Here is a 26,549-nt window from a genome sequence, read left to right as displayed (position 1 = left end):
TTTTTTTTTATCATCAATATATTTTTTTCTGATTCATACATACATCACATATTTCCCCTTTTATTTTACACAATCAAGGAAATCTCACAACAGGAGAAAATCTAAAATAAATACTATAAAATAGAACCTTCAAATAAATATTCTTACAAGAACCCTTTTCCAACAGAATCAGAAACAGAACTCTACACAGCTTTTCATGTTAACACAAAGGTGCCAAGTTAAACATGAACAGGAAATTGTAATGACTGGTACTGATAGCTTGCATTTCAATGAAGTTCACAATTACTCAAGTTGTTTCTTAAAGAGTACCATGCAAACGGAGATTTTGGTAGGTGCCAACTTGTTTGTTTGGGGTTTATTCAGGAATCAGCAGGGATAAACTTCAATTCTGTCTGTGTCTCTCTCCTACGCAATTGAGGTACTTTGACAGCATTGTAAAGATTCAGGTGAAGAATCCATACAACTATTGAACTGTGATATTACAGAGCAGAATTAATGCAATCTACTTATCATTTATTCAGTCTTGAACCTTTTGTACTTTCCTTAAGGTGCTGACATATCCTGAGGTATGGCTCAATTCTGATTGCCTCATGCACTTGACCCAAGTGATCATATGTAAGCCCAGAGTGCTGTGGAGTCCCTTCCAATCAACTGAGTGACATCCTAAATGAACCCAAACTCTTCCTTCAACTAGCGTTCACACGTGAGGGTTTTCTAACATGGGTCATTAACTATCACTCACAGGAGTAATTTTTGCTCTGTCTCAGTAAGCGTTCTACTGCTCATTAAACCCGTCCCCCTATTAACTAATAACAACTGTCAAGTTTGGGGAAGACTGTAGATGGTAGTTCATATAAAAGGGGCTGATGAGGGCCTGCCATCCCTGTCATTTGTTTCCTGATAAAAAACGGCCACCACCAAGTGACCCACTGACCTGCCTTTAGCATTCAATGGCGTTCCAATGAAGGGAACCCAAATCACATTGGACTTCTGCCTAGATTTACACGTATCCCTCTCAGTCAATTCATTCCTTTGTCAGGATTTTCAACATTTATTTATATATTTGTAGAAAGTGCCTCATTAAAATCACTATACCAACAAAACACTCACTACACTGCACAAGTTGTAACAGAGGAACATCTCTGCCAGTGGGACCATTTTAAAAGAGCGTTTCCTGCCTTTAGTACTACTGTATTTACAGAACAAATAAGAACTTGCACAGATTCCACAGTTGCATGTTACATTCAATAGATGGGAAAGTATTTTTAAGGCTGCGTCAGCCACACAGGCACACCTACAACAATGACACATGTTAGGGAACTGCAATCCCAAATTGAGCTAGGCGGATGAGCAAAAATATCTAATTCAATGTAAATGCACACTTTAAGTTGAGCAGAAAGTGTAACCTACGTTGAATGCAGGCATTTGCATCGTTTAAGCCTGATTCAATTGGGGCTTGAATTACCACTGTGAGTATAAGGGGATGACTGGGACAGAATTGAGAGTGTGTAAATGGGGGATAACATAATGAGGCAAAAAGGCCCTTCGACCTTGCCGTCCCCCGTTCCCACCCCCCCTTTCCTCTTCCCTTCCCACCTCCAGCAACACTCCTGTCAAAGCGAACAGCACACAATACATGCTTATACTTGGTGAATTGAATTACAACAGGCCAACAGTTTTGGATAAATGGAAACAGCAACAAAGAGGCAAAGGCTTGTCTGTGACTTGTCTATGGAACGTCACGCCACTGAAGCTGTCATTTCACATCCTCCATTCAGACTATCTGCTTTGTTCTTTCAACATTCATGTTCAGCACCGCGATGCTGCACTGACTTTCTTTCAAACGCGTGGTAGGACCCAGGACTGACTAGCACCGCGAACGGAGGTTCTCCTTGCTGAGCGAGAAGAACAATAAGGGCAGCATCGCTGGAGCAGTATTCTATTCACTCTCTGATCACTATTCTGGTTGGCCGAGAACATCCTGTTTCCATTAGTCACGCTGGTCTGGAAACTGGAGTTCTGTCCCCTGTGGCCCATCAGACCACAAATAGCAAATACTGTGCTTGCTTCCGATTTTTTTTTGGCAATTTTAAGGGCAGAATTGGAAGGAGATGCTTCAGGGTTAAACTGCATCAATTATATTTATAGCTTTTATATTTTTGTTGAGCTTCTCAATAAATTATCATCAGGTTAAATATGTCTATGCACTATTGCAAATTACGTGTGTGCACTCCACAATTTTAGTTCCACGTTCCAGCAATATTATCAGTTGCAAGTCGCTGTTCAGTTTAGTCCCAATTATTTTCGGTTTTCTTGATGGAATAAACATGTCAGTCAAGTTTATTTCCGCTACAAAAATATTAATTCCCCTAAATTGCTTTTACCCATATTTATCATTCAGTAGATTCTAAAATGGCAGGTGTTGCAACTGATTAAATGTAATAGTTTAAATAACTTACTAACAAGTATATATATATTTTAATTTACTTCAAAAATGTTTCCCTATTTCATTATTTTTAGAAAAAATGTGAAAAATCTTGTGAAAATTAAACACCAAATGAAAATAATGAATTGGTGGTGATTCCACAGAGAATGGGTTGAGCAGAAATTATATTCATTTACTTTGCAATTCAAATTGTTAAATGTCCTCTTCTTTTTGTTACATTGCAGCCAAAATAGTTTCCTTGGTCTGTTCACTGCAAGGTCTTAGTTAGACAGGTGCTGACATTGCCAATTCCTGCCTTCCTGTACAGCTCACACTCTGCTTTGTTGAATGGGATAGACGAGATGTAATACACTATACTGTAACAATCTACCTCTAAGGCCTAAATCTGCAAACTGGGGCAGTTAAAAATTGTTTAAAAAATACAAATACATCACATGAGCCTTCTGCTCCTATGCCCATTCTATCGTAATAATGATCAATTATTACTTTTATATAAAATAAAATGTTATTTGCATTGTCAGCAGTTATTTACTTGGTGGATTTTATTCTGAAAGGAATCATTGTCATCTGTCCGCGCCTCCTGTACTTGTAAAGCACAAATCTCTCACACCAACCAAATAATCCCATTAACCACTGGCATGCCTGATGTACGAAGAAACTCTTGTGAAACAGACCAAAAGCCAGAAATGGATTGATTGAGGATTAAAGGTGAAATTCTGTTTAAGATGAGTAACATACTTAACAATATTTTTCAAAACATTTAATCAGAGGCCCTTTCTAGTGTTCATGGAATAACCTTCTGCTGCATAAAGTTAAATATAACACATTAAAAGCTTAACATGACCCATTTAGAGAGTGAGAATCCTTACCTACAAAACACAAAAATATGTTACTATATTGCTTCAAGATTCCAATCTAAAGTGTCTAGCAAGATTTTATTATGACATCATTCACGAGTACCATTGTCAATCAAATAGTACACTGAATTTAGCAGTGAATATAATTCTGCTAATTTTGCTTTAAATGCCCTTATATCAGATTATTTTGGCACAACATGGATTTTTTTTAAATCCGGTCTGATGAGGGGTTTGTGTAATCTGGAATATTTAGGAGGATATTAGCAATTAATGGCATTCCAAGACAAAATATGCTTCTATAACCTTGGGACACATAAAAATGTGTCTGGCTAAATTCTGTACAAGATATATATATATATATATCAGTCTGAAGAAGGGTCTCGACCCAAAACGTCGCCCATTCCTTCTCTCCAGAGATGCTGCCTCACCCGCTGAGATACTCCAGCATTTTGTGTCTACCTTCAATTTAAACCAGCATCTGCAGTTCTTTCTTACACACATACATATATATATAAAGCAAAGCATAATGGTGACATTATCAATTGGTCTCAGTCAATATACTACATGGTAGGATTTAGAGGTAGTCACATGAATGGTTTGAAATTTGCCCATTCACCCCCAACTCCTTGCCACCCCACACACTCCACCCCCCTCCCCCTCCACCATCACATCAACAACAAGCTCAAATGAAACAAAGAACCCCTTAGTTTCTCAGTGGAACATCCTCCAAGAATCAGGAGTAAAGACATGAATGGCTAAAGAACTTTTGAAAACCCAATATTTATCTGCTTCGGAAAAGCTTCATTTAATTATATATTATGTCCATTTCAAAAAGCAACAGGAAACCTTTTGCCCACACTCGGTATTGAACAGACCATGTGTTTTCTTTTGTGGGGGGGGGGGGGGGGGGGGGGGAATCTTGCAAAGGACTGGACCAGTAAAGTAGGGAATGTGAAGGACGATTCTGTCAAGCACACCGCCTGCTCCATGTATCACGAAGGCTTGTCCCCGTTGCAACTCGATGCTTCGGGCACCTTGCAATACACACTGTTGGAATTCTTGCAGCGGCAGCCGGGCCGTCTCACCGTGTCATAAAACTTTTGTGTCAGTTTGACGCATCCAGTGGCGGGCAGGTAGCAGAGTAAGCAAGGCAAGAACACAGACATGGTCCCCATACAGCACCAGCGTGCCCAGCAGTTAGAGTGGGAGCAGGAGCATGGGTGGTCGGCGCTATATCCATCCTCGTCCTCGTTGGTACAGTGGTAGAAAGTCCCTCTGACTAGACACATGCAAGTGATGTAATTCACCATGTCCTGCGGGCTGCACTGACATCTCTGGTTGCAAACCCACCAGTAGGGAAGGGTTCTGGGCGAGGTGCAATGGGTGCACTTGCACTTCCCGCAGCCCTCGCACAGCAACATGTGTTTGCCAGCCTCCAGGCGCTGCGAGCTGCTTTTCAGATCGACCGACTTGGGGCAAGACGACATGGGCTGCGACTGCACGGCGGCTCGCTGGTCGGCCACCGAGGGAGGGGCGGCATGGTCCAACAGCCTCTGGTCTGAGGAAGTGCTGCTGCTGCTGCTGATGGAGCCGGGTCTGTCGCCCTGCGAGTCCCACGACAGGCTGCTGTGGCCGGAGAGTTGGTGGTGGTCGCAGCCCAGGTCGCGGTGACTGCTCCCCGCGCTGTCCTGGCCGCTCGGGGTCTTGCTGCTGGGCTGGGCGATGATCGGGTTCTCCACGTAATCGTTCTCCAGGTGATTGGGCTTCATTTGGTCCATGGGCAAGATTGTCGTGTGTTGCAATCTGCTGTATGGCAAGCGGCCCTCCAGCAGCGGCTGAAACACGGACGCGGGACTTCCCGCATTCCCCAGGGAAACCCGGGAATCCATTTGATTAAATCCTCCTTGGTCCTCACTCAGAATTTCAACCCCTGTAACACAGGACAATTAGACACTTTAAAATGCTGCCATGTTCAAATCAAGCCAACATTCCTCAACAATGATAGACGCAAAATGCTGGAATAACTGAGAGGGTCAGACAGTATCTCTGGAGAGAAGGAATGAATGGGTGACGTTTCGGGTCGAGATCTTTCTTCAGACTGCCCGAGGAAGGGTCTCCCTCCACCCGAAACGTCACCTATTCCTTGTCTCCAGAAATGTTGTCTGTCCCGCTGAGTTACACCAGTTTTTGTGTCTATCCTCAGTTTAAACTAGCATCTGCAGTTCCTTCCTACACATTCCTTAACAATTAGTCCGAAGAACGGTCCAAGACACGAAACGTCGTATATCTATGCTCTGTAGAGATGCTGCCTGAGCCGCTACGTTATCCAGTATTCTCTTTTGTAAACCAGCACCTGCAGTTCCTTGTGTCTATTCCTTACCAATGCACCAGGGCATGGGTGGAGAGGGAGGGGGTGGGGGGGGGGGGGGGGGGGGGGGGGGGGGGACAACTTACTTTAAATATTACTACTGAATTCGAAATATTGATACATTTTATGGATGTTTGCACCCAAGGAAATTATCTCGCATTGAAGATTTAATTATTCAATCCCGTGGATTTTTGGGATCGAAATCGTTTGTTCTTCAAGACAAAACCTCCAGCAAAGACAATCAAATCAAGGCTGCAGTCCTGACATTAATAGATTCGTAGATTCTAATAGTATTGTAGAATCGGTGATTCCTAGCCTCATGTGCTTTAACCAAATCAAAACGAAATCAGTACTAGGAAATATGAAAACTATAGGTGACTCAAGACCTTTAAAAAAATAATTGATAGAAAGGACAACCCTGATTATCTAAACCATCAATCGAGTCAAGTCAAGAGTGTTTTATTGTCATATGTCCCAAATAGAACAATGAAATTCTTACTTGCAGCAGCACACCAAAAATGTGTAAATGTAGTACACTGTAAACAATATAATAAACGGGAAACAATGTTCAATGTGTGTATATATGCACATATACATTTAAACACAAAAAGCTGGAGTAACTCAGTGGGACAGGCAGCATCTCTGGAGAGACCCTTCTTCAGCTCTCGACACGAAACGTCACCCATTCCTTCACTCCAGAGATGCTGCTTGTCCCGCTGAGTTACTCCAGCTTTTTGTGTCTATCTTCGGTTTAAACCAGAATCTGCAGTTCCTTCCCTTTTCACATACGCACGCATTACAAAAAATAATTGTACAATAATAACAATAATAGTCTATGCAGTTCAGAGCTTATTTGGAGGTTGTAGTGATGACACACCGGTTCCTTGTCAGTTGTAATGGTCCGTTGCTATATAGAAGCGCCAGCCCTGGATCTGTCCCGTGCTTATATCCAGACCGATTTGCCCTCTATATATTTTTCTCCCACTCTTTCGCATTGGACTTGCTGACTGTCAGATTTCTATTCATAAACCCGAACTTGGTGCAGTAGCCCATTGAGAGGGCAAGGCTGCTGTGTGTTAGCCCCGCAATAATTTCCCCCTGTTTTCTGTTAGAAATAGTCATGTTAAATAATGTATAAACGGTCTAAAACATTCGCACACACAGACCGAGACGGATGTATAGAGAAAATAATGTCATCAAAATGTCCCCGTTCCTTTATTTATTGGGAGGTTAAGGATACTCTCCTGGGTTACTCTAGCAATGTTTTATCAACTAAACTGCCTCCTTTAACAAAAGTAACACAAAAACAGATGGTTATTCCAGATATTTAACGTTAAAAATTACAAGCGGGCATAAGGCGATGTTTTGGATTCTAAATGATACGACATTTGAACGAGCACAATAAGAGACGGAAGGATGAATCACTATTATAATTTTAACCGTGGAAGACGGCGCGTCTGCCTCTCGGGCGCAGTCAATAATGGAATTTCATTCATAAAATTGCCGATTAATGAATGGAACCATTTGGCAGCACTCCGGGAGGCCGGGACGCGTTTTCCATCAATCTGAATAATCGATGGAAGCCATTGAAGGATACAATGGAACATATTTTCACAATAATCCCCCCATTTGTAATTGCAAGAGACGGGTTCGCACAATAAACTCAATTTCTACTAATAAAAACGATCAGCTCGGAAATGTCATTAAATTCGATTCTAACCTGAGAGTCGGGTTCCCCGTTTCCAATTCTAATTAATACAACCAGTCTGTGCTAAGATACCGGAAAAGCACATTAACAGCCCCAATACGTATCATTGCGAGTTATTTTATAGGTCGCCCCTTTACAGTATCTTGTCGAAATCTAAAGTGAAACCGACCTTTAAAATGAGTCCTTTTCAGTGTACAATATTTATGCATACAGCTGGTTTTCTCACTTTGAAATTAACAGAAAGAATACAATTCAGTATTGATTTTAAAATGTATTAGTCTTGTTAAAAAAAAAACACTTATTACCCGTTCTTTGCAGCGAGAATCCGAATCGCATAATTATAATGTATATAAACTCACGATTGTAATGCTCACGCCAATAATAAATACAATATACTTACTTTCAACGTCCCTAGAATAATAACAAGCTCCGCTAACACCCAGGTGCAATAAGGGGCTGGCTGCGCTGCTTTGTAGATGCAGTGCCGCTCGGCGTGAGGGCGCACAGTGCCGGATTCTGCGTAAGTTTGTGAATGAAACCTTTGGCAGCGGTCGGGCGGGTAGTATTTTCTTCAATGGTACATTAAATCAACAGCAAATGCAAAAATAAAAGACGTAAACTTAATAACCCCGCCGCTGCACTGTTGAGCATGGGGAGTAGAGCAGATGCAACCGTTGCTTTTGTAGATTCACAGTGGAGGCAGTGGCTGAATCATGGATACACTGCGGAGTCTCCAGCTCTGCGCCGTCCATCAGCCCCGCTTTCTGTGAAATGCAATTTTTTTCGCTCTCGCTCGGCGCTCATGAATGGAGAGGCAGTGTCGGCACATTGCGCAGGCGCCTTCCCCCCAGCGCCCTCTGGGTATTGTGGTCCCAACCTCGTCCACTGTCCCAATGGTACTGGGAGCATTGGACTACAGCTCCCGTCAGCCGCCGCGCTACGCCTCCGCTTCCCACGGCTTCATTTGCATAGCGCCTTACTATAGGGCGCGGGTACATGCCCGCCATGCTGATTGGATAATTAAAGAGGAAATGCCGCATCCGGTCGAAACTGATTGGACGAAAGCCAGTGGGCTCGTAAACCCGCGCTCTGATTGGCCAGTGTGGTGTTCATTGAAACATTCACTGAGATTGTTGTGAATTAAAGAATGGAGTCAGATGTGGTTTAAAGGGACATCGCCTTTTTGCACCGTCACAATAGCCTCTTCACAGAAACTTGCAGACAAAACGCAATGTCGACGATTTGTACTTCTTTATCATTAATTGCTGCAGTGCATATCTCCCCTGTCAAAAGGGGATATCTTTAGTTAAGCCAATACTTACACGCGTTGCAATGGAGGAAAGTCATCTTTGCTAAATGCAGGCAGCTCATCTCTTTGAATTGCCAAATGCAACTATAGCTGCCGCAGGGTCATAGTACAATCACGATTATATTGTAGACAGAAGAGGCTGCAAATGCCGAAACCTTGAGCAAAATACAAAGTGCTGTGATTGTGTTGTGGCTATTCTAAATGATAAATATTTAGTGTCTAGATGAGTAGAACACATAATTAAAATTATTAACAACTATTCTGTTGCATTTTATATATGGCAAATATCGTGCCTTAAAGAAACCTACCTCAAACCAGAGATGTGAGTGTAATATGTATAGGCCCTATGGTGCTGTTATTCACCAAGGGAAATAACAGAGACAGGACTGCCAATAAAACAGTCTTTATTGAAGACAGTCAACTTGCAACTAATACCAGTGGTTTGTGCAGTAATCTATCACATGACATGCTGCTTTGTACACTCTGTTCTTAAAGGTGAACTTACTGGCACTGTATGGCTTCAAAATGATGATAAAGCCATACCAACTACCAATTGCAACTGTCTCCATAATCAATTATATTGATAATACATTGTATAATATAATGTGAACAATTGTAAAAAATAAACGCAATGTAGGCCCAGAGCAAATCAACTGCTACAATAATTACAATTATACATTGAGCTTATTTATTCAGCAATCTGCCAGTTCTTATCACAACTATATCTACTTTAGTTGCTTCTTAATGTCCTTCATCTTTATGCCTCTGCTTTCAAGCCATCTTGCATCCTGATTCTCACACTGACTCCCTGCAGACACTGGACTTTCCCTTTTTCTGCAGTCCTCTTTAAGTCAAGAAGTTATCTCCTACGACTTTTGTTCTCTGGATGGTCACTAAAGCTCACAATTCAAGCTCCCCTGTCATATTGTGTCTCCACTTTATTAAGCTCACTTCATTATGCCTGTATGTGCTATGACATTAATTATCGGATATTTAGAGCCTTTGAGTTGCCTCCACATTGCGATGTAGTTCTCGCAAAGCAGCTGACTCAGTTGGTTCTCTTCATTCAGGAATACTGCAACAAAAGTTTAGTGGGCGCCGGACGGTTTGTTAGAACTAGTCGAGTTTCACCTTCTGCATCTGTGCCGGACTCAATTAAAACAACCTCACTGCTACACTCTGTGCTGAGCCTTCAGTCTTCCAACTTATCTGTGATTTCTACTGTGGATAGATCATCCTGATTATACAGTCCAGTCACAACATGTAGCTGGTAGAGACACTCCCCCACAGCGCCAAAGACCCAAGTTCGTTCCTGACCTTTGGTGCTGTCTATGTAGAGTTTGCTCGTTCTCCCTGTGACCATCTGGGTTTCCTCTGTGTGCTCCGGTTTCCTCCCACGTCCCAAAAATGTGCTGGTTTGTAGATTAATTGGCCTCTGTAAATTGCCCCTAGTGTGAAGGGAGTGGATGAGACAGTGGGGATAACATAGAACTAGTATGAATGGGTGATCGATGATCAGCGAGGACTCAGTAAGCCAAAGGCCTGTTTCCATGCTGCTTCTTTAAAAACAAAAACTAAACTAAATCGGATCATGGACTCTTCCTCGGAAATAATTACTACTGAAGATAGTAAATATGCTCTCAAAATGCTAAATTATTCTCGAAACATTGCCTTGTACTCAGGCTGCTTATAATGGACTCTCCTTTAACTATCCTTTGACTATTTCTTAGATTAGTTCATTTTCTATGACAGGTCTGCTGGTTTCCTGTGAGCTGCTGACTTAGGGGTATAGAATCATACCACACAGAACAAGACCCAGCATGGCTATGCTGCCCATTAAGTACTATATATATTAATCCCATTAACCATCCCATACCTCTCAAGCCCAGCTGGTATGCTTGGACAGTGCCATTGCACCCAAATGCACAAATGGCTATTGAATCTCTTTATTGCCCAATCTATGATTCTTTCAACGTCCAAATCCCTCAATACAACCAAATCAATCTGGTCCAAACCATGGTTGCTGGAGATAGACACAAAATACTGGAGTATATTAGCGGATCATGCAGCATCTCTGGAGAAAAGGAATAGGTGACGTTTCTCAACCCTTCTTCAGGCTGAAAGATGAGGGGAGGGGATGGAAGCTGGATGCAAGAAAAAGCTAAAACAAAACAGGGCAGGCAATAGATGACTATTTTCCAATTCCACCCCCTCCCACCCACCTCTATCTTTCAGTCTGAAGAAAGGCTCTGACCTGAAAAGTTACCAGTTCCTATTCCCTGGAGATGCTGCCTCACTAGCTGAGTTACTCCACCATTTTGTGTCTAGCTGCGGTATAAACCGGCATCTGCAGTTCCTTCCTACACACGTGTTTGCTGGTGGATGTCTACGGTCCATAGCAACAACAGGCATGCAATGAATCTTCTCCACTGACTGTAACCCAGCTATGCACCTCCCCCATAACTGGCAGACTCCCACTTGCACAGGTGCCCGACAACATTTTCAGCTGACTCGATGCAAAGTGCTTACGGTATTTCCGATGCACGTCCTGGATTACAACCAGACCAATACTGTGGTATCAATACACTGCAGCGTTTTGCTGCTTTCTCAATCAATAAAGTGTTCTTAAAGATACTGATGTTCACATCCTCCTTAGATGCACAATAGATGACATTCAGCACTCCTGGTTATGCCTTCTTATTATCCAGTTTCACTATGTTTCGAGTCAAAACGTCACCTATTCCTTTTCTCCAGAGATGCTGCCTGACTTGCTGAGTTACTCCAACGCTTTGTGTCTATGTTCGGTGTAAACCAGCATCTGCAGTTCCTTTCTACACATTCACCATGTGTATGATATCCCAGTTCTTCACCTCTACATCCTTGACCCTTGAGCTCAAGAGCAGCACGGTGGCACAGTGGAAAAGGTGCTGCCTTACAGTGCCAGAGACCCGGGCTGTCTCGGATTATACCCTGATTATAGGTACTGTCTGTACGGAGTTTGTACGTTCTCCCCGTGACTGCGTGGGTTTTCCTCGGGTGCTCTCCAAAGACGTACAGGTTTGTAGGTTAATTGGCTTCTGTAAAAATTGTAAATTGTCCCGTGTGTATAGGATTGTGTTAGCGTACGGGGATCGCTGGCCGGTGCGGACTCGATGGGCCGAAGACATTGAAGGGATTGAACCCAGGTCTCTAGCGCTGTAAGGCAGCAACTCTACCGCTGTGCTATCATGTGCCCTATTCATCTTATCCACACCCATATTGATTCTATACCACTCTATAAGGTCACCCAACAGCTTCCTACACTCCAAGGATTTTGTAGATACTTTACAACCCGGGGTGAGAAAAGAATCTATGCATCACTCTCCCCGATTTAGACTGGCTGAGTGCCAATCTCTCAGAGCATAACAAAGAGATTTGATCACCCTAGAACACAATCACTCACAACCAGCTCTCCACATGAAAAGGGCATAATCTGATGGCTGATCCATAGCTGTTCTTTTTTTTTGTCCACCACATCTTTGGTTCCTGGATGTATGTACCTAACAACACAGCCAACAACATGACATGTTATTAAGAAACAAAGAACTGCAGATAGTGGTTTATACCAAATATAGACACAAAGTGCTGGAGTAACTCAGCGGGTCATGCAGCATACTGTATTTGGAGAAAAAGGATGCGTGGCGTTTCGGTTCGGTTCAGGCCTGAAGTTCAAGTTCAAGTGAGTTTATTGTCATGTGTCCCTGTATAGGACAATGAAATTCTTGCTTTGCTTCCGCACACAGAACATAGTAGGCATTTACTACAAAACAGATCAGTGTGTCCATATACCATAATATAAATATATACACAGATGAATAAATGAACTGGTAAAGTGCAAATAACAGATAATGGGTTATTAATAATCAGAGTTTTGTCCGAGCCAGGTTTAATAGCCTGATGGCTGTGGGGAAGTAGCTATTCCTGAACCTGGTTGTTGCAGTCTTCAGGCTCCTGTACCTTCTAACTGAAGATTCCAGGGAGATGAGTGTGTAGCCAGGATGGTGCGGGTCTTTGATGAAACTGCCAGCCTTTTTAAGGCAGCAACTGCGATAAATCCCCTCGATGGAAGGAAGGTCAGAGCCGATGATGGACTGGATAGTGTTTACTACTTTTTGTAGTCTTTTCCTCTCCAGGGCGCTCATGTTGCCGAACCAAGTCACGATGCAACCGGTCAGCATGCTCTCTACTGTGCACCTGTAGAAGTTAGAGAGAGTCCTCCTTGACAAACCGACTCTCCGTAATGGTCTAGGACATGTTATTAGCTGCTTATTAAAGTGTAAAATTCTACAGGAGCTCTACGGTGGGTTCAGAAGAGAGAATATCTTCCCATTAATACGTCTGGATTAGAAAACATGACTCAGAAGTGATGGGACCCAATCCTCATTCCACACAATCACCTGAACTGTTTGCCAACTAAATGCCAGTATGCAACTATTAATCAGCAATTCTCTTCAGTCGACCAGACATAGATTATGACCTTAGAATGTAGAATAACCCCAGAATGAGGTAGAAGTGCAGAAATTTACCAATAAATATTACAAATAGAACAAACTGAGGCACACTCCAACCGAGACAAGAACAATAGGCGAGAGGGATGAAGGGGGAAGATTTAGTAGGAGCCTGGGATGCGAGTAGAAGCCTCCACGTGGCGCATCCCGGGCAATGCTGAAGACAGGAGCTGTACCACAGTGACTGACTGAAGTAGCCAATTCTGCAAACACCGACCGTCAACGGTCACTGACAGACCAGAAAGATGTGATATGGAATATGGCTGGACACGAGGAAGAAGAAGTAGGAACCTGTGGGGCAACTATTTTTACACAAAGTGTGGTGGGTATATGGAACAAGCTGCCAGAGGAGGCGGTTGAGGCAGGTACGATCACAAAGTTTAAAAGGCATTTGAACGGGTACAGGGATGAGATAGGTTTAGAAGCTAATGGGCCAATCGCAAGCAGGTGGGACTAGTGTAGATGGAGCATGTTGGTCAGCATGGTCAAGTTGGACCGGAGGGGCTGTTTCCATGCTGTATGACTATGACTAATAGGCATTCAAAAGTAGCTGTGGCACATTCAAGAGATTCTAGGAACATCCATAAAAGAATTGAGTGAGAGTGGAAACTGTACAGAAAATTTCCTCCAAGTTTAGTGACAGCAAGAAACTCAGTCCTATCGTTACAATGCACCAAGACTAAACACACACACACATGCACAGTGGCAATACACATTATTGAATGCTGACAAGATGCTTCTAGCAATGGAAGAATATAGAACCAGAAGGCACAGCCTCTGAATAAAAGAACGTATCTTCAGAATGGAGACGAGGAGGAATTTATTTAGCCGCAGGGTGGTGAATCTGTGGAATTCATAGCCATTGATTGCTGTGGAGGCCATGTAATTGGGTATTTTTAAAGCAGGGATTGATAGATTCCTGATTAGTAAGGGTGTCCAAGGTTACAGGGAGAAGGCAGGAGAATGGAGAGTGAAAAATAGATCAGCTATGATTGAACGGAGGAGTAGACTCGATGGGCTGAATGGCCTAATTCTGCTCCTATGTCTTATGGTCTTAAGACAACCTATAGTAAAAAAAAAGCACTGGATTGTTACATCTACATTTTATTTATTTTATTTTTACTTTATTCCAATCACAACTCATTTTAGTAATTTAAGATGAATGAGTACGGCACAAGCTTACTAATATTCGCACTAAAAATACTCAATGAAAATATCCCATATCAGCTTGCGTTTTTTAACTATATATTTCCAAGTCCAGAACTCTGCCAAAACTATTTCACTGCCACCTTAAGCTACAGATTAAGATTTATAGTTTACATTATAAGAAATTTCCAGAGTAATAATACATGTGGCTGCATAAGTTTGAAAAGCCATTAATTTCTTCCTTAGGCGCCTTGGAAACTCGCAGAATGAAACCATTAAAGTTCCAAAGTTTATCCTTCAGCATCCTCTCAAGTCCCTCAGGTAATGTAAATTCCTTTAAGATTGACAAGTCTCCTTACAGTGTTCCGCGGAGTTAAGTTTGGAAAAAAATCTAGATCATTGCTTATTAGCATCAATAGGCAAACTTAAAAAAAGGTCATATTATTCTTAATGGTTTTCACAAAGAGCAACACTTAATGCGCAAGTACTAATCCATCTCTGCAGCAGGTATTATACATAAAAGCATTTTACACTGCTGCATGCTGCAATCCACACAAACATACCTCTCCACAGATCAGCTCTATTGAAAGATGCCACAGGGAGATTATCACTGCTACCTCTCTACCAGGCGGCTGCTGAGACACAGAATGAGGATGCAGGTGGGCGGGAGCGTGCAGACTGTGTTCGCTCAGCCCACCCACATCAAACAACGACAGCCCCTCGCCATGCAGCAGGGTTGCTACCCCACTCAGCATCAATTGAAAGCGCACACTTTTAATTTAAAATATTTTTGAACTGGTAGAATGTTCACAGTGCAACTGCAGTACAAATGATACAATCTTTGACATTTATGTTTCAGGCACATTTGTCTTTAAATTCCTGTGTGATAGTTTTGTTTAGTTTCATTTAGTTTAATTTAGTTTAGTTTAGTTTAGTTTAGTTTAGTTTAGTTTAGTTTAGTTGAGAGATACAGATTGAAACATGCCCTGCAGATTACCAAGTCCACTCCGACTATTGATCACCCATTCACACTAGTTTTATGTTATCCTACTTTCACAGCCACTCTCTTCATACTAAGGAGAATGTTACAGAATCCAATTTAGCTACAAACTCACACGTCTTCGGAATGCGAGAGGAAACTGGAACACCCGTTAGAAACCCACACGGTCTCAGGGAGAATTTGCAAACTCCACACAGACAGCACCCAAGGTCAGGATTGAACCCAGATCTCTGGCACTTTGAGGCAACAGTTCTACCAACTGCGCCTCATTGAAAATTTGAATGGTATTTCAGGTTCTGTGACCCAATTCAACATTTTGATTTGACTCTCGGACTGAGTTGCTTTGCCTCTCAAAAACAGTAAGAAAATATTTATCATTCTGTGAGGAAAGGGAACATTCCACCACTGAGATACATTTAAAGAACACCTTAGATCACAGATAAATGTAAGAGTTTCAATTCCAACGTCTTTTGTTTCAGTTTAATTTAGTTCAGAGATTCAGCATGGAAACAGGCCCTTCGGCCCATCAAATCCACACCAACCATCGATTTACCCATTCACACAAGCGCTCTATGTAGGAAGGAACTGCAGATGCTGGTTTAATCCAAAGATGGACAGACAACATCTCTGCATCTCTGGAGAGAAGGAATGGGTGGCGTTTTGGGTCGGGACCCTTCTTCAGCCAAGATCTGAAGTTATGTCTATCACACAAGGTCTATGTTATCCCACTTTCTTATCCACTCCCAATACACCATGGGAAATTTACAGAGACCAATTAAGACACCCGCACATCTTTGGGATGTGGGAGGAAGCCAGAGCATCCGGAGGAAACCCACGCGGTCACAGAGAAAACGTGCAAACTCCATAGAAAATGGCCATTTCATGCAGGTAATAACCTGTGCGATCACAGTTCTGTTTCATTGTATCCAAGCCAACTTAGCAAGAAACGCAAAGTATTGATCAGGATAAACTGATAAGAAGGGATTTGGCCCGAAACGTTGTCTATTTCCTTCGCTCCATAGATGCTGCCTCACCCGCTGAGTTTCTCCAGCACTTTTGTCTACCTTCTAATTGCAATTATTTGTTCACTTTCAATTTAGTTATTAATTGGGTAATTCCATTAAAACTGCAAACTAATAAATGTTTTTCACAGAAGTGATATGGCGACTAAAATGTGTCGACATCTTCGAGTGACCTTTTTCTTTCAGTCAAAATTTGATATTGCCTGAAAATAGGCCATTCAGCCCACTGAGTCTATGCTGACCATCGAGTTCCTATTTACACTCGTCTAATCTTATGCCCCAAACATTCCCATCAATTCCCCACCCCCCTCCCCCACCCCAGATTCTACTACTCACCTACACACAGGGAACAATTTATAGCGGCCAATTAACCTGCAAGGTGCATGCTCAGGAGCATTAATGAAGGCATGAAAAAGGTCAGGAAGGAAAACGTTATGGCTAGATCAAGTTTCTGCACCGTGACACAGCAAGTGGAGCTGCTGCCTCGTTGTTCCAGTGAAAATGGTTCAATTCTAACGTCCGCTGTTATCCATTTGGCATTTGCACGATTTTCCTGGAGTCACATGTGTTTCCTTCAGGTTAATTGACTGCTGTAAATTACCCCAGTGGTGGAGGTGAGTGGTCGAATATGGGAGGAGTTGAGGAAAATGGGATCAGTATCTGAAGAAGGGGCTCGACCCGAAACGTCATCTTTTCAGATAATCCTTTTCTCCAGAGATGCTGCCTGACCCAGTGAGCTACTCCAGCTTTTTGTGTCTATCTTTGGCATTTGCAGTTCCTTCCTGCACATTAGTGTAAGATGGATTGAGGTGGATGGTCACCGCAACTTCGCTAGGCCAGAAAACGTTCTAAGATGAACGTTTATGATTCTATGACTCATAACAATCATAAAATAGGGTGTGTGTATTGCTTCTTCTGAATAGAGACTATTTATATCAAAAGAGAAACTTTGAACATTACTAAGTTTCAGGATGTCCCAGTATGCATCGTTGAAAGTTGTTGTAGTGAAAGAAAAGGTTCCCGCAATCAACAAAAGATAATGTGGTAATGTTATTACGGAGACGTTGATCAAGAGATAACACCAGATAACTTCCCTGCTCATCATCAAGGTTCATCAACATGGTTCCATCCAAATATCGCTGGTTATATATATTTAATTTAAATTCTTTGTTTTTTACATATAATTCGTCTCATTTACAGCATAGTTTTATAACAACCACAACTAAAATATGCAATGCCGATTATCTTGTTGCAAAGAAAGCAGCCATTTAGTGTTTAATTACATTTAAAAACAGGACTGAGAAAGATAGCTTAAGCCCCTGTCCCACTTAAGAAACCTGAATGGAAACCTCTGGAGGCTTTGCGCCCCACCCAAGGTTTCCGTGCGGTTCCCAGAGGTTTTTGTCAGTCTCCCTACCTGCTTCCACTATCTGCAACCTCCGGCAACCACCTGCAACCTCCGGGAACCACACGGAAACCTTCGGTGGGGCACAAAGTCTCCAGAGGTTTCCGTTCAGGTTTCCTAAATGGGACAGGAGCATAAGTCAGAGACGATCATTCTTGTCTGGCGTGGGCCGAGAGAAAACTATTTAACAAGACTCTATGTCCCTTTTTGAGTAGCGCCTTGGGATAGTTAATGGGCGCAGTAGTAGAGTTGCTGCCTTACAGCGCCAGAGACCCGGGTTCAATCCTGACTACGGGTGCCGTTAGTATTGAGTTTGTACGTTCTCCTCATGACCATGTGGGTTTTACCGGGGTGCTCCGGATTCCTCCCACACTCCACAGACATACAGGTCTGTAGGTTAATTGGCTTTGGTAAAAATTGTAAATTGTTCCTAGTGTGTAAGATAGTACGGGAAATGCTGGTCTGCATGGACTCAGTGGGCTGAAGGGCCTGTTTCCACTCTGTATCACTAAATTAAACTAAACTAAACTGATGATTGGTCTCGACCTGAAAAGTCATCTATTCCTTTTCTCCAGAGATGCCGCCTGGCCCGCTGAGTAACTCCAGCTTTTTATGTCAATCTAAACTAAACTTGAACAGGTGCCCAAATATCAGTGCAACCTTGGGACTGGGTTGACATGATTAGTTTACCAGGTAGTTTTACATTTTGTCCATAGGGGAATATTCTGACAAGAATTCAGTCCCCAATATGGATGACAGTAATGATCTTGAAATCTCCTGGAGACAAGGAAAACATCCCGTCTGCACACCAATCATGCTGAAAAGTGCATGTGTGTATATTTGGAGTACATTCAAAATCAGATGTAAATAAAATCACACATGGTTAGGCAGCCCACCAACTGTATACGGTGGGGGGCTGCCAAATGATGGGTGATACATAAAAGGACACAAGGTGTTGGAGTAACTCAGCAGGTCAGGAAGCATCTTGACAGAACATGGATAAGTGACGGAGTCTGAAGAAAGGTCTCGACCCGAAACGTCTCCCGTTCCTTCTCTCCAGAGAAGTTGCCTGTCCGCTGAGTTAATCCAGCATTTTGCGTCTATCTTTTACAGATAGGTGACATTTCTTCAGAAGGGTCTTGACCTGAAACATCACCTATCCGTGATCTCCATAGATACTGCCTGACCTGCTGAGTTATTCCAGCTCCAGCACTTTGTGTCCTTTTGTGTATTAACCAGCAGTTCTTTCTGCATTTATTTGTATATCTTAATGGCGGGTGATGTTACTTACATCTGTAATATTGGTGATATTCCGATATATATGTATACATTAGCATCTTTCTCTTGGGAATAAAAGAGGTCCAAAGACCCTCTGATAGCCCGTGAATAATCCCTACTTTGGGTGTGAGGCAGAGGATGCCTGTTACCTTTGGAATCACATCAGAGCAACGAACAGATGCCTCCAGGCAGGAGAGGAAGGAAGGAAGGAAATTGGAAAAGAAAATTGGTGAGAGAAAAAAAAGTTAACCTGTTTGCCGACTGCCACGGTGGAGATTTTGTGTATAAAGTACATTTGGGAAGGATTAACTTTTGCCTAGATGTCACTGTGACACTGCGGTCTTTGAAGTTAAGGATCTATAATTAGGAAAACAGAATACAACATCTTGAATGCAGGAGTTTTATTTTGTTGCCTGCAATTGAATCTTGTAGTCAAGGAAATGTCCCTCCTCTTTTCTTAAATTGTGAAATTGGGTTAAAGGTAATGTGAAATGATGAACTCATTTGCTCATTGCAGGCAGAATTTCACGTCTTAATTATTGATATTCACTGTCTATTCAAGGGAATTTCAATTCTCCCCTTGTACCTTTGTCCTGCTATGTAGCAAAAATATATATGCTCGCAAAATCACCAATTGTAATCATTAGAAACACTGGAGAAATGGTCCATTATTCCTGTGCAAGTCCTCTGCTTGCATTGCTACCTTATCAACAGTTAGGACATACCGAGTTAAGCTGAAATATTGTACTTAATTTTATAGATGTTTTAAGCAACAGGTCCTGTGAAATTAGCACCCCTTTAACTCGGGGACCTGAGTTTAAAAAAGAGTGAGCTTTTATGTCTCCCTCGCACACTGTCGCCGCCCTCATCCCCGCAGCGACCGCGGGCTCCGCCGCCCCGGGACCAGCTCCCGCCCCACTAACGAAGGAGAGGCGAGCTCCGGCACACGCACGCACCTCAAGCCCCTTCCCGAGAGCGCCGAGAGAGCAAGGGAAGAGACCAAAAGATCTGTCGAGCGACAGCAGACATCGGGCCCCCCCCTCTCTCTCTCTCTCTTTCTCCAATCCCTATCTCCTTTCCATCTCACTCTTCTCGTGCTCTCCGCTATATCTCCGCTCTCTCTCCCTCCTCCACCTATATCTCTCTCTTTCTCCTTCTCTTCCTCTCTATCTCCATCTTTCTCTCCCTTTCCCTCTCCCTGTCCCTCCCACTCACTCTCTTTTCTTGTTCTCTCTTTCTCTCTCTCCCCATCCCTCCCTCTCTCCTTCCTCGTCGTGTTCTCTTCTTTCAACTACTTTTGAGATTTCTAAAATGAGCCCATAGACTAGCCCTGATATGCCAAAGTACAAAATAGCCCACAGTTAAATGCTAACAAAATGGCAGTTTCAGAGAAGTCAGAAAGAGATTGCAGAGGAAAGGATGTGCAGTGGGAACGAGTGCATTTCTGAGACTGAGACTGAGGTGAAGGAGCATTGTTGGGACAGAGTAAAGAGAGATTTATTTAACATCTGTCCACACTATAATCACAACTGACAGTAATTGATGGTAACCTAGCATGCCAAGAATGGAAAAGTATTCAATTTCGCAGAATCTTCCGGACCCCAAAACAACATAAAGTTTGTGAAACTTTAGAGAACTGCCTGAATTAATACTAAATTCTATTAAACCAGATAACAGGAAACTATCAAGTCAGTTCTATGTTTAATGAATTAGCTGTTGAAACTGCTGAAGTTATTACAGAAATAGTTAGGTACAATTAAATACAGATCAGCAGTGTCTGATAATAGCTCATTGGAAATGAGAATTCATGAATTAAATGCTTTCAATGCTTGTAAAATGAGGGCAATATCAAATGTTACCAACAAAGGGGATCTAGAGTTCCTGACACACACTCAGAAAGACATCAACGTGGAAGGGTCAGATACAGGTCTTTCTGTTCTTTCTCAGTGAGCAGTCATTTGAATGCTCAGGCAGGTGGAGTGGATAAACTCACAAAACAATACTTCCTCAGTACTAAAAAGAGACACAAAGTGCTGCAGCAACTCAGCAGGTCAAGCATTCTGGATAATGTGGATAGGCGATGTTTTGGGTCGGGACTCTTCTTCAGACTGGTACTAACTTCTTCTTCTTGCGTATGGAGTGCACAGCCTAAAGTTGGAGGACAACTTGTTCTATTTGATCTTATTTGATTGTGCACGCCGGGTTGATTGCATTCATCGAAACAGGGCGGACCACGTGAAGGTTGCAATCTCCCACCCCCACTGGTACTAACCAGTACTAGTTACAACAACTGAGCTAGCACCTTAATACCAACTCAGAATAGCTGGGCAGTTGTCCCACTACAATTTGCAGGAACCTGCTCTGTGCAAATTGGCTGCATATTTTGCTGCATAACACCACCGACTGAGCATCTAAGGCACTTTGCTTATTTTGAGTTGCCTCTGAATGTCCCAAGATTAGTTTAGTTTGACTTAGAGATACAGCACGAAAACAGGCCCTTCAGCCCACCGAGTCAGCACCGACCAGCGATCTCCACATACTAGCACTATCCTACACACTAGGGGTGATTTACAATTATACCAAGCCAATTAATCTACAAACCTCGACGTGTCTGGAGTGTGGGAGAAAACTGGAGATCCCTGAAAAATCCCACGCAGGACACGGGGAAAACGTACAAACTCCATACAGACAGCACCCGTAGTCAGGATCAAACCCGGGTCTCTGGCGCTGTAAGGCAGCAACTCTACCGCTGCGCCACCATGTCGTCCAGAGAACCATTGAATAAATGAGAACACTTTCTTATTTTGCAGTTCAAAATAGCACTTTGTCAGCAACCATGCTGAAATGCGACAGGGCTGAGCGTATTAAGCAAAGGACATTCGGCCCTGTTGGATATGGCGCCCTGGTAGAGTTGCTGCCTCACAATGACGGATCTAGGTTCGATCCTGACTATGGAGTTTGTTTGTTCTCCCTGTGACTGCATGTATTTTCTCTGGATACTCCGGTTTCCTCAAACATCCCAAAATACGTGCTTGTTTGTAGGTTGATTGGCATCTGTAGTGTGCTATCTGGGATAGCAAAACTGGGATAGCATAAAGCTAGTGTGCAAGTGGTCGACGGTCAGCCTGGACTCAGTGGGCCGAAGGGCCTGTTTCCATGCTCTATGTCTAAACTAAACCCTCACAAGAGTCCAAAACTAAGTTGTGATCGTAGCACTCAAAATCAATTGTAGTATTGTCTAAAGTCCATGCAAAGCTCAGTGTGATATTTATTTACAACTTTATAACTTTTTTTTTTAAAACCCTCTGATCTTTTCTAGTGCTATTAAAATATGTTGGAGCTTGCCACTAACACAATGGGTTGTTTGATTCTTGTGGAATGCTAGGACAGTGCAGTAATAATCATTGTTTATGACTTTGGGTTACATGTTTCGGCAAAATCCCAGGGCCCTGCACTCCCTTAGAATAAACAGATTACCTCAATAGTGGAAGTGACTTCAAGTGGTTCTTCACTTGTGGTAAAAATAAGACTGTCAGATTTATCTTAATATGTCCGAAAAGATTTGCGTTTCTCAATAATTTTTACCTTGTATAATTTAGTGGGGTAAACGGCCATGGTCAAAAATTACACACATCTCTGAAAAATACAGTATGATCAAAAATATTTGGAGCAATGGAAATATTTATGAGGGTAGGGATTGCACAAGACTGATTAATTTGCACAGTTCCCACACTGTAATAAGCTGTCCGGAAATATGTAAAATTACATTCTCACCTAATTCTGCCAATTACCTATAGGCACACATCACATTAATCAGGAAGATTGTAGCTCAAGGTAATTCTCTGAAGTCAAGGCATGTTATTCCTGGTACAAACCATGTTGACAATGTTTGGTGTGGATATATATGTGTGTGAGGGACCTTAAGGGCCTGTCCCACGGGCATGCGACCTGCATGCGGCAAGCACGACCTAAAGGGCCGGTCCCACCAGCATGCGCCTGCATGCGGCAAGTGCGACCTAACGTGGTCACTTGAGCCGTATGGCCTCGCGGGGCCGGTCCCACTTTGATCGCCGGAGCCATATGGAGTTGTGCGGAGCTGGTCCCGACATCGCGCGGGGCTCCGAAAAACTGAACGTGTTTAAAAATTCCGCGCGGCAACAGCCTGCCGGCCCGCAGCCGCCTCGATGTCGTGTCACTCACTCGACCTCCGCGCGGCTCCCGCTTCTGGTTTGGTTGCCGTATGCCGTACGGCTTAAGCGACCACGTTAGGTCGCGCTTGCCGCATGCTGGTGGGATCGGCCCTTTGGGTCGCGCTTGCCACATGCAGGTCGCATGCCCGTGGGACAGGCCCTTTACTGAATTAGTGTATATACCGTGCACAGACAGGGTGTAAAAACAAAAACACTGGTAATAACCAGATGCCGGTTTATGCCAAAGATAGACACAAAGTGCTGGAGTAACTTAGTGGGTCAGCCAGCATCTCTGGAGAAAAAGAATAGGTGATGTTTTGGGTCGGATCCCTTGGTCAGACTGAGTGAGCAGGGTGTTGGGTGGGTGGAGGGGGTGTTGGATGGCACATGTTGCTGGAGTCGGAAGATGAGTCCCGACCTGAATCATCCATTTCTCCAGAGATGCTGCCTGTCCCACTGAGTTACTCCAGCATTTTGTGTGTAGCTAGTGTAGATGTGCAAGAAGGTTGGCATTGTTGCGATGGGCCGAAGGGCCAGTTTCTGTCGCTGTGCAACTCCATGCACATCAACAATTCCCCCAAGATGACATTTACCCAATAATAGGAATTATGGCAGAGCTGTGGAAACAAGTCCAATAGATGTATAGAAAGACATTTATCACTTCTTTCCTTTAAAGTATAATATTTATACATCAACTGGAGCATTGCTACATTAACATTACCACTCTACCAACATCACCTTGGCAATAATGGTTTCTTTAATTTAGAATTGTAACCAGGAATTTAAATCATCTATTTAGTGACGATTAGCAAACAAGTTAAGATATTTGACCTTCATAGGACGTCTGATGTGAAAATATGGCCCAAATGATTCTGCGAGATATATTTCCAAGCTCACTCCCTTCCAAAACCCCGTGCATTTTCTCAATGTATTATCAAAGCCCATCGCTGGTTATCACGGCCAGGACTTTAGGGAAACAAAAACATCACAGAACTGAATCCCAAAACACTAATAAAAATCTAATAACCCCATGTAATAAAAATGGGATTTGATTTATTAGGTCGCCAATAAAGCCAGAGGCTTGATTATAAACAACGGGTTGAGGGAAGGCAACAAGCAAAGGTTTGGGGGGGGTGGGGGGGGGATCCTGGAGTCCCGTGTTATAGAAAGGGAACGTTTTTTAAAACAACTATAGACCGCCGTCCGGTCTAGGACTGGGTCAGCCTTTTTCCTGTAAAAGGCTTTTCAACTGTTTGCAATGCATGTCAAGATCAGGGCAAGGCTGTCGAGGGGGGCGACTCGGGTGCACAAAAGCGGATATTTTATTTCCAGTCAAATTGTGGCAGGTTTGTAATCTCCACCCCTCTCTGAGTGTTTTGGGTGTATGCATATATATATATTCAGTTTTCAAGATTAACAGAAACAATGTTTCGTGTTTTAGTCGCAAAGGAAGATTATTGGAATTCGACCCAATCTCTCAACATGTCAAAGAGCTGGGGGCGGGTGTAACAATAAACGCTTGAGATTGTTTAACAATTGGGAAGAGTAAACAATGATTAACATATTCGACTTCTAACGCGCAAATGAATGAGCGGGACGAGCAGGCTTATAAAAGGCAAAAAAGATTTCGGTTAGACGATGTGAATTAATTTTATTTTAAAAAAAGTCTCCTCCGTCTATTTAAACAGATCAGAATACACACTCTGGGATCGGGGGCCAATGTTTAGGTAGCCGTGCGGGAGAGTGGATGTGAATGGCTTGAGTTTGTGTGTGATGGGAGGGGTGAGCAGAATGCTTTCTTTAAGCAGCGCTGATACAGGCGGCCCGCCTGGCAGGCGCCCCGAGGCTCACAAAAGGACAGGATGTGTTCATTTGTAAGCAAATCACAGAACGGAAATTATTGTAATTTTCTCTAAAGTATCCCACTGTCTAGCTTTCTACGCGGCACCCCCTCCCGGCTCCTCCCCTGCACACAGAGGCAGCGGGGAAGAGGGGAAAAAAGATCCGTTTAAACGCGCTGTGATGTTTATTCACGAGTCAAAGTACAAACTTTTAAAATACATAAATATTTTTTAAGAACTGAAGTGCTCCCCTCCCCCCACAGTTGTTATAAAAATCCCTGGTTGAAAAGAAAACTAGAATAATTCCTATTCCTAAAACTAGAACGCCTTAATCGGGGTTGTGAATGAAATGATGTTCTCATTGAATATTGCAAAATCATTTAATATAGTTTGAATTAATGTAGTATTTTGATATTTTTTCAGAAACCCTCCCCAGGCAAACTTGTTTTCTTTACACATCCCTCCTTGAGTTAAATTAAGAAACATTTCCATTTGCAAAAACAAAGAAACGCGGGAAGAATAAAATTATATTTAATTGCCCGTTGAAACGGGACGAAATGACAGCTTTGCACATCGAGCTGAGAGCCTTTAAATGGGCGATCGGTTGTTTATTGAGAAGAGAAATTAGAACACTAACAATTTTCTTTTAATTTCCGACTCGAAGTTTGCCAAAACAAGTTGGCGGTTTCGTGCAGTGAAGGAAGTTTGGTTTACAAGTTGAACGTGCATTGCTTATGTGTGAGTGAAGGGAGGGAGGGGGGGAGGGAGAGGCTGGGAATAAAACAAATATAAACTTGGGATATCAATGAACTAACAAGGGCCGTTTTAAAGGGGAAGTTTGCTCATACAGTCACAGGTCAGTGCAGATTAGTTTTTCACGTTTACTTTACATGAAACACTCCCAATATTCTAGAGTCGTTTCTTTAACAGTTGGCTGAGATACCCCACTGTAAGGAAGGATCGCTCAAAGAAGTTCAGAAGTCAGGACACTCACCTTGAAACTGCAGCAAGCGGATCTTGGGAGTTCCTCTCTTTTTTCTTTCGATTGGTTTTGTGCGCTTTTCCAACCGATAAGACTCGCCATGTATCGATCGCCGCTGTTTGTTGTTAGCGTGCTGTTGCTGTCAATCTTCCTTTTTTACAGCCCGGAAGAATCGGGGACTATACAAACAGGAGGGATGGGCGATATATCGCCCAATAACAACAAATGCACCATTCTACTACTTAGTAGCGATGAATTGGACCGGCCCGCCAGTTTTTGTTCAAGCCGAGACGAATATTGTGCTTCAGCCAATTGTAACATTCATAGAGAGAATGAAAAATAGAATTGGAAGAGGGAAGAGTTAAAAATCATTGTTAAAGCTCTCAATGCAAACCAGTATCAAATGCATGTTAATGTTAAGCAATGAATAGGTAATCATCACCGTGAAAT

At 42.8% G+C, this 26,549-nt stretch overlaps 1 protein-coding gene across 3 annotated transcripts; it reads right to left on the bottom strand.

Annotated features, from left to right (window-relative positions):
• On the bottom strand, positions 1–26,288 carry spry4 (sprouty RTK signaling antagonist 4). Of its 3 annotated transcripts, XM_033029894.1 has the most exons (3): positions 7,780–8,171; positions 7,549–7,604; positions 1–5,233 (listed from the first exon to the last, which is right to left on the bottom strand). In XM_033029894.1, the coding sequence occupies exons 2-3, from the start codon at positions 7,586–7,588 to the stop codon at positions 4,296–4,298; spliced, it is 978 nt and encodes a 325-aa protein (XP_032885785.1). In that variant the 5' UTR covers positions 7,589–7,604; positions 7,780–8,171; the 3' UTR covers positions 1–4,295. The 3 variants fall into 3 exon arrangements, with proteins under 3 accessions (XP_032885785.1, XP_032885787.1, XP_032885786.1); XM_033029896.1 differs by lacking the exons at positions 7,549–7,604; positions 7,780–8,171 and adding an exon at positions 26,112–26,288; XM_033029895.1 differs by lacking the exon at positions 7,549–7,604 and having other exon boundaries at positions 7,780–8,170.
• Between the last annotated feature and the right edge of the window lie 261 nt (positions 26,289–26,549).

The sequence above is a fragment of the Amblyraja radiata genome, chromosome 11, assembly GCF_010909765.2.
Source record: "Amblyraja radiata isolate CabotCenter1 chromosome 11, sAmbRad1.1.pri, whole genome shotgun sequence".
Classification (NCBI taxonomy): Eukaryota; Metazoa; Chordata; class Chondrichthyes; order Rajiformes; family Rajidae; genus Amblyraja; species Amblyraja radiata.
This window is presented reverse-complemented; position numbering and strand designations above follow the sequence as displayed.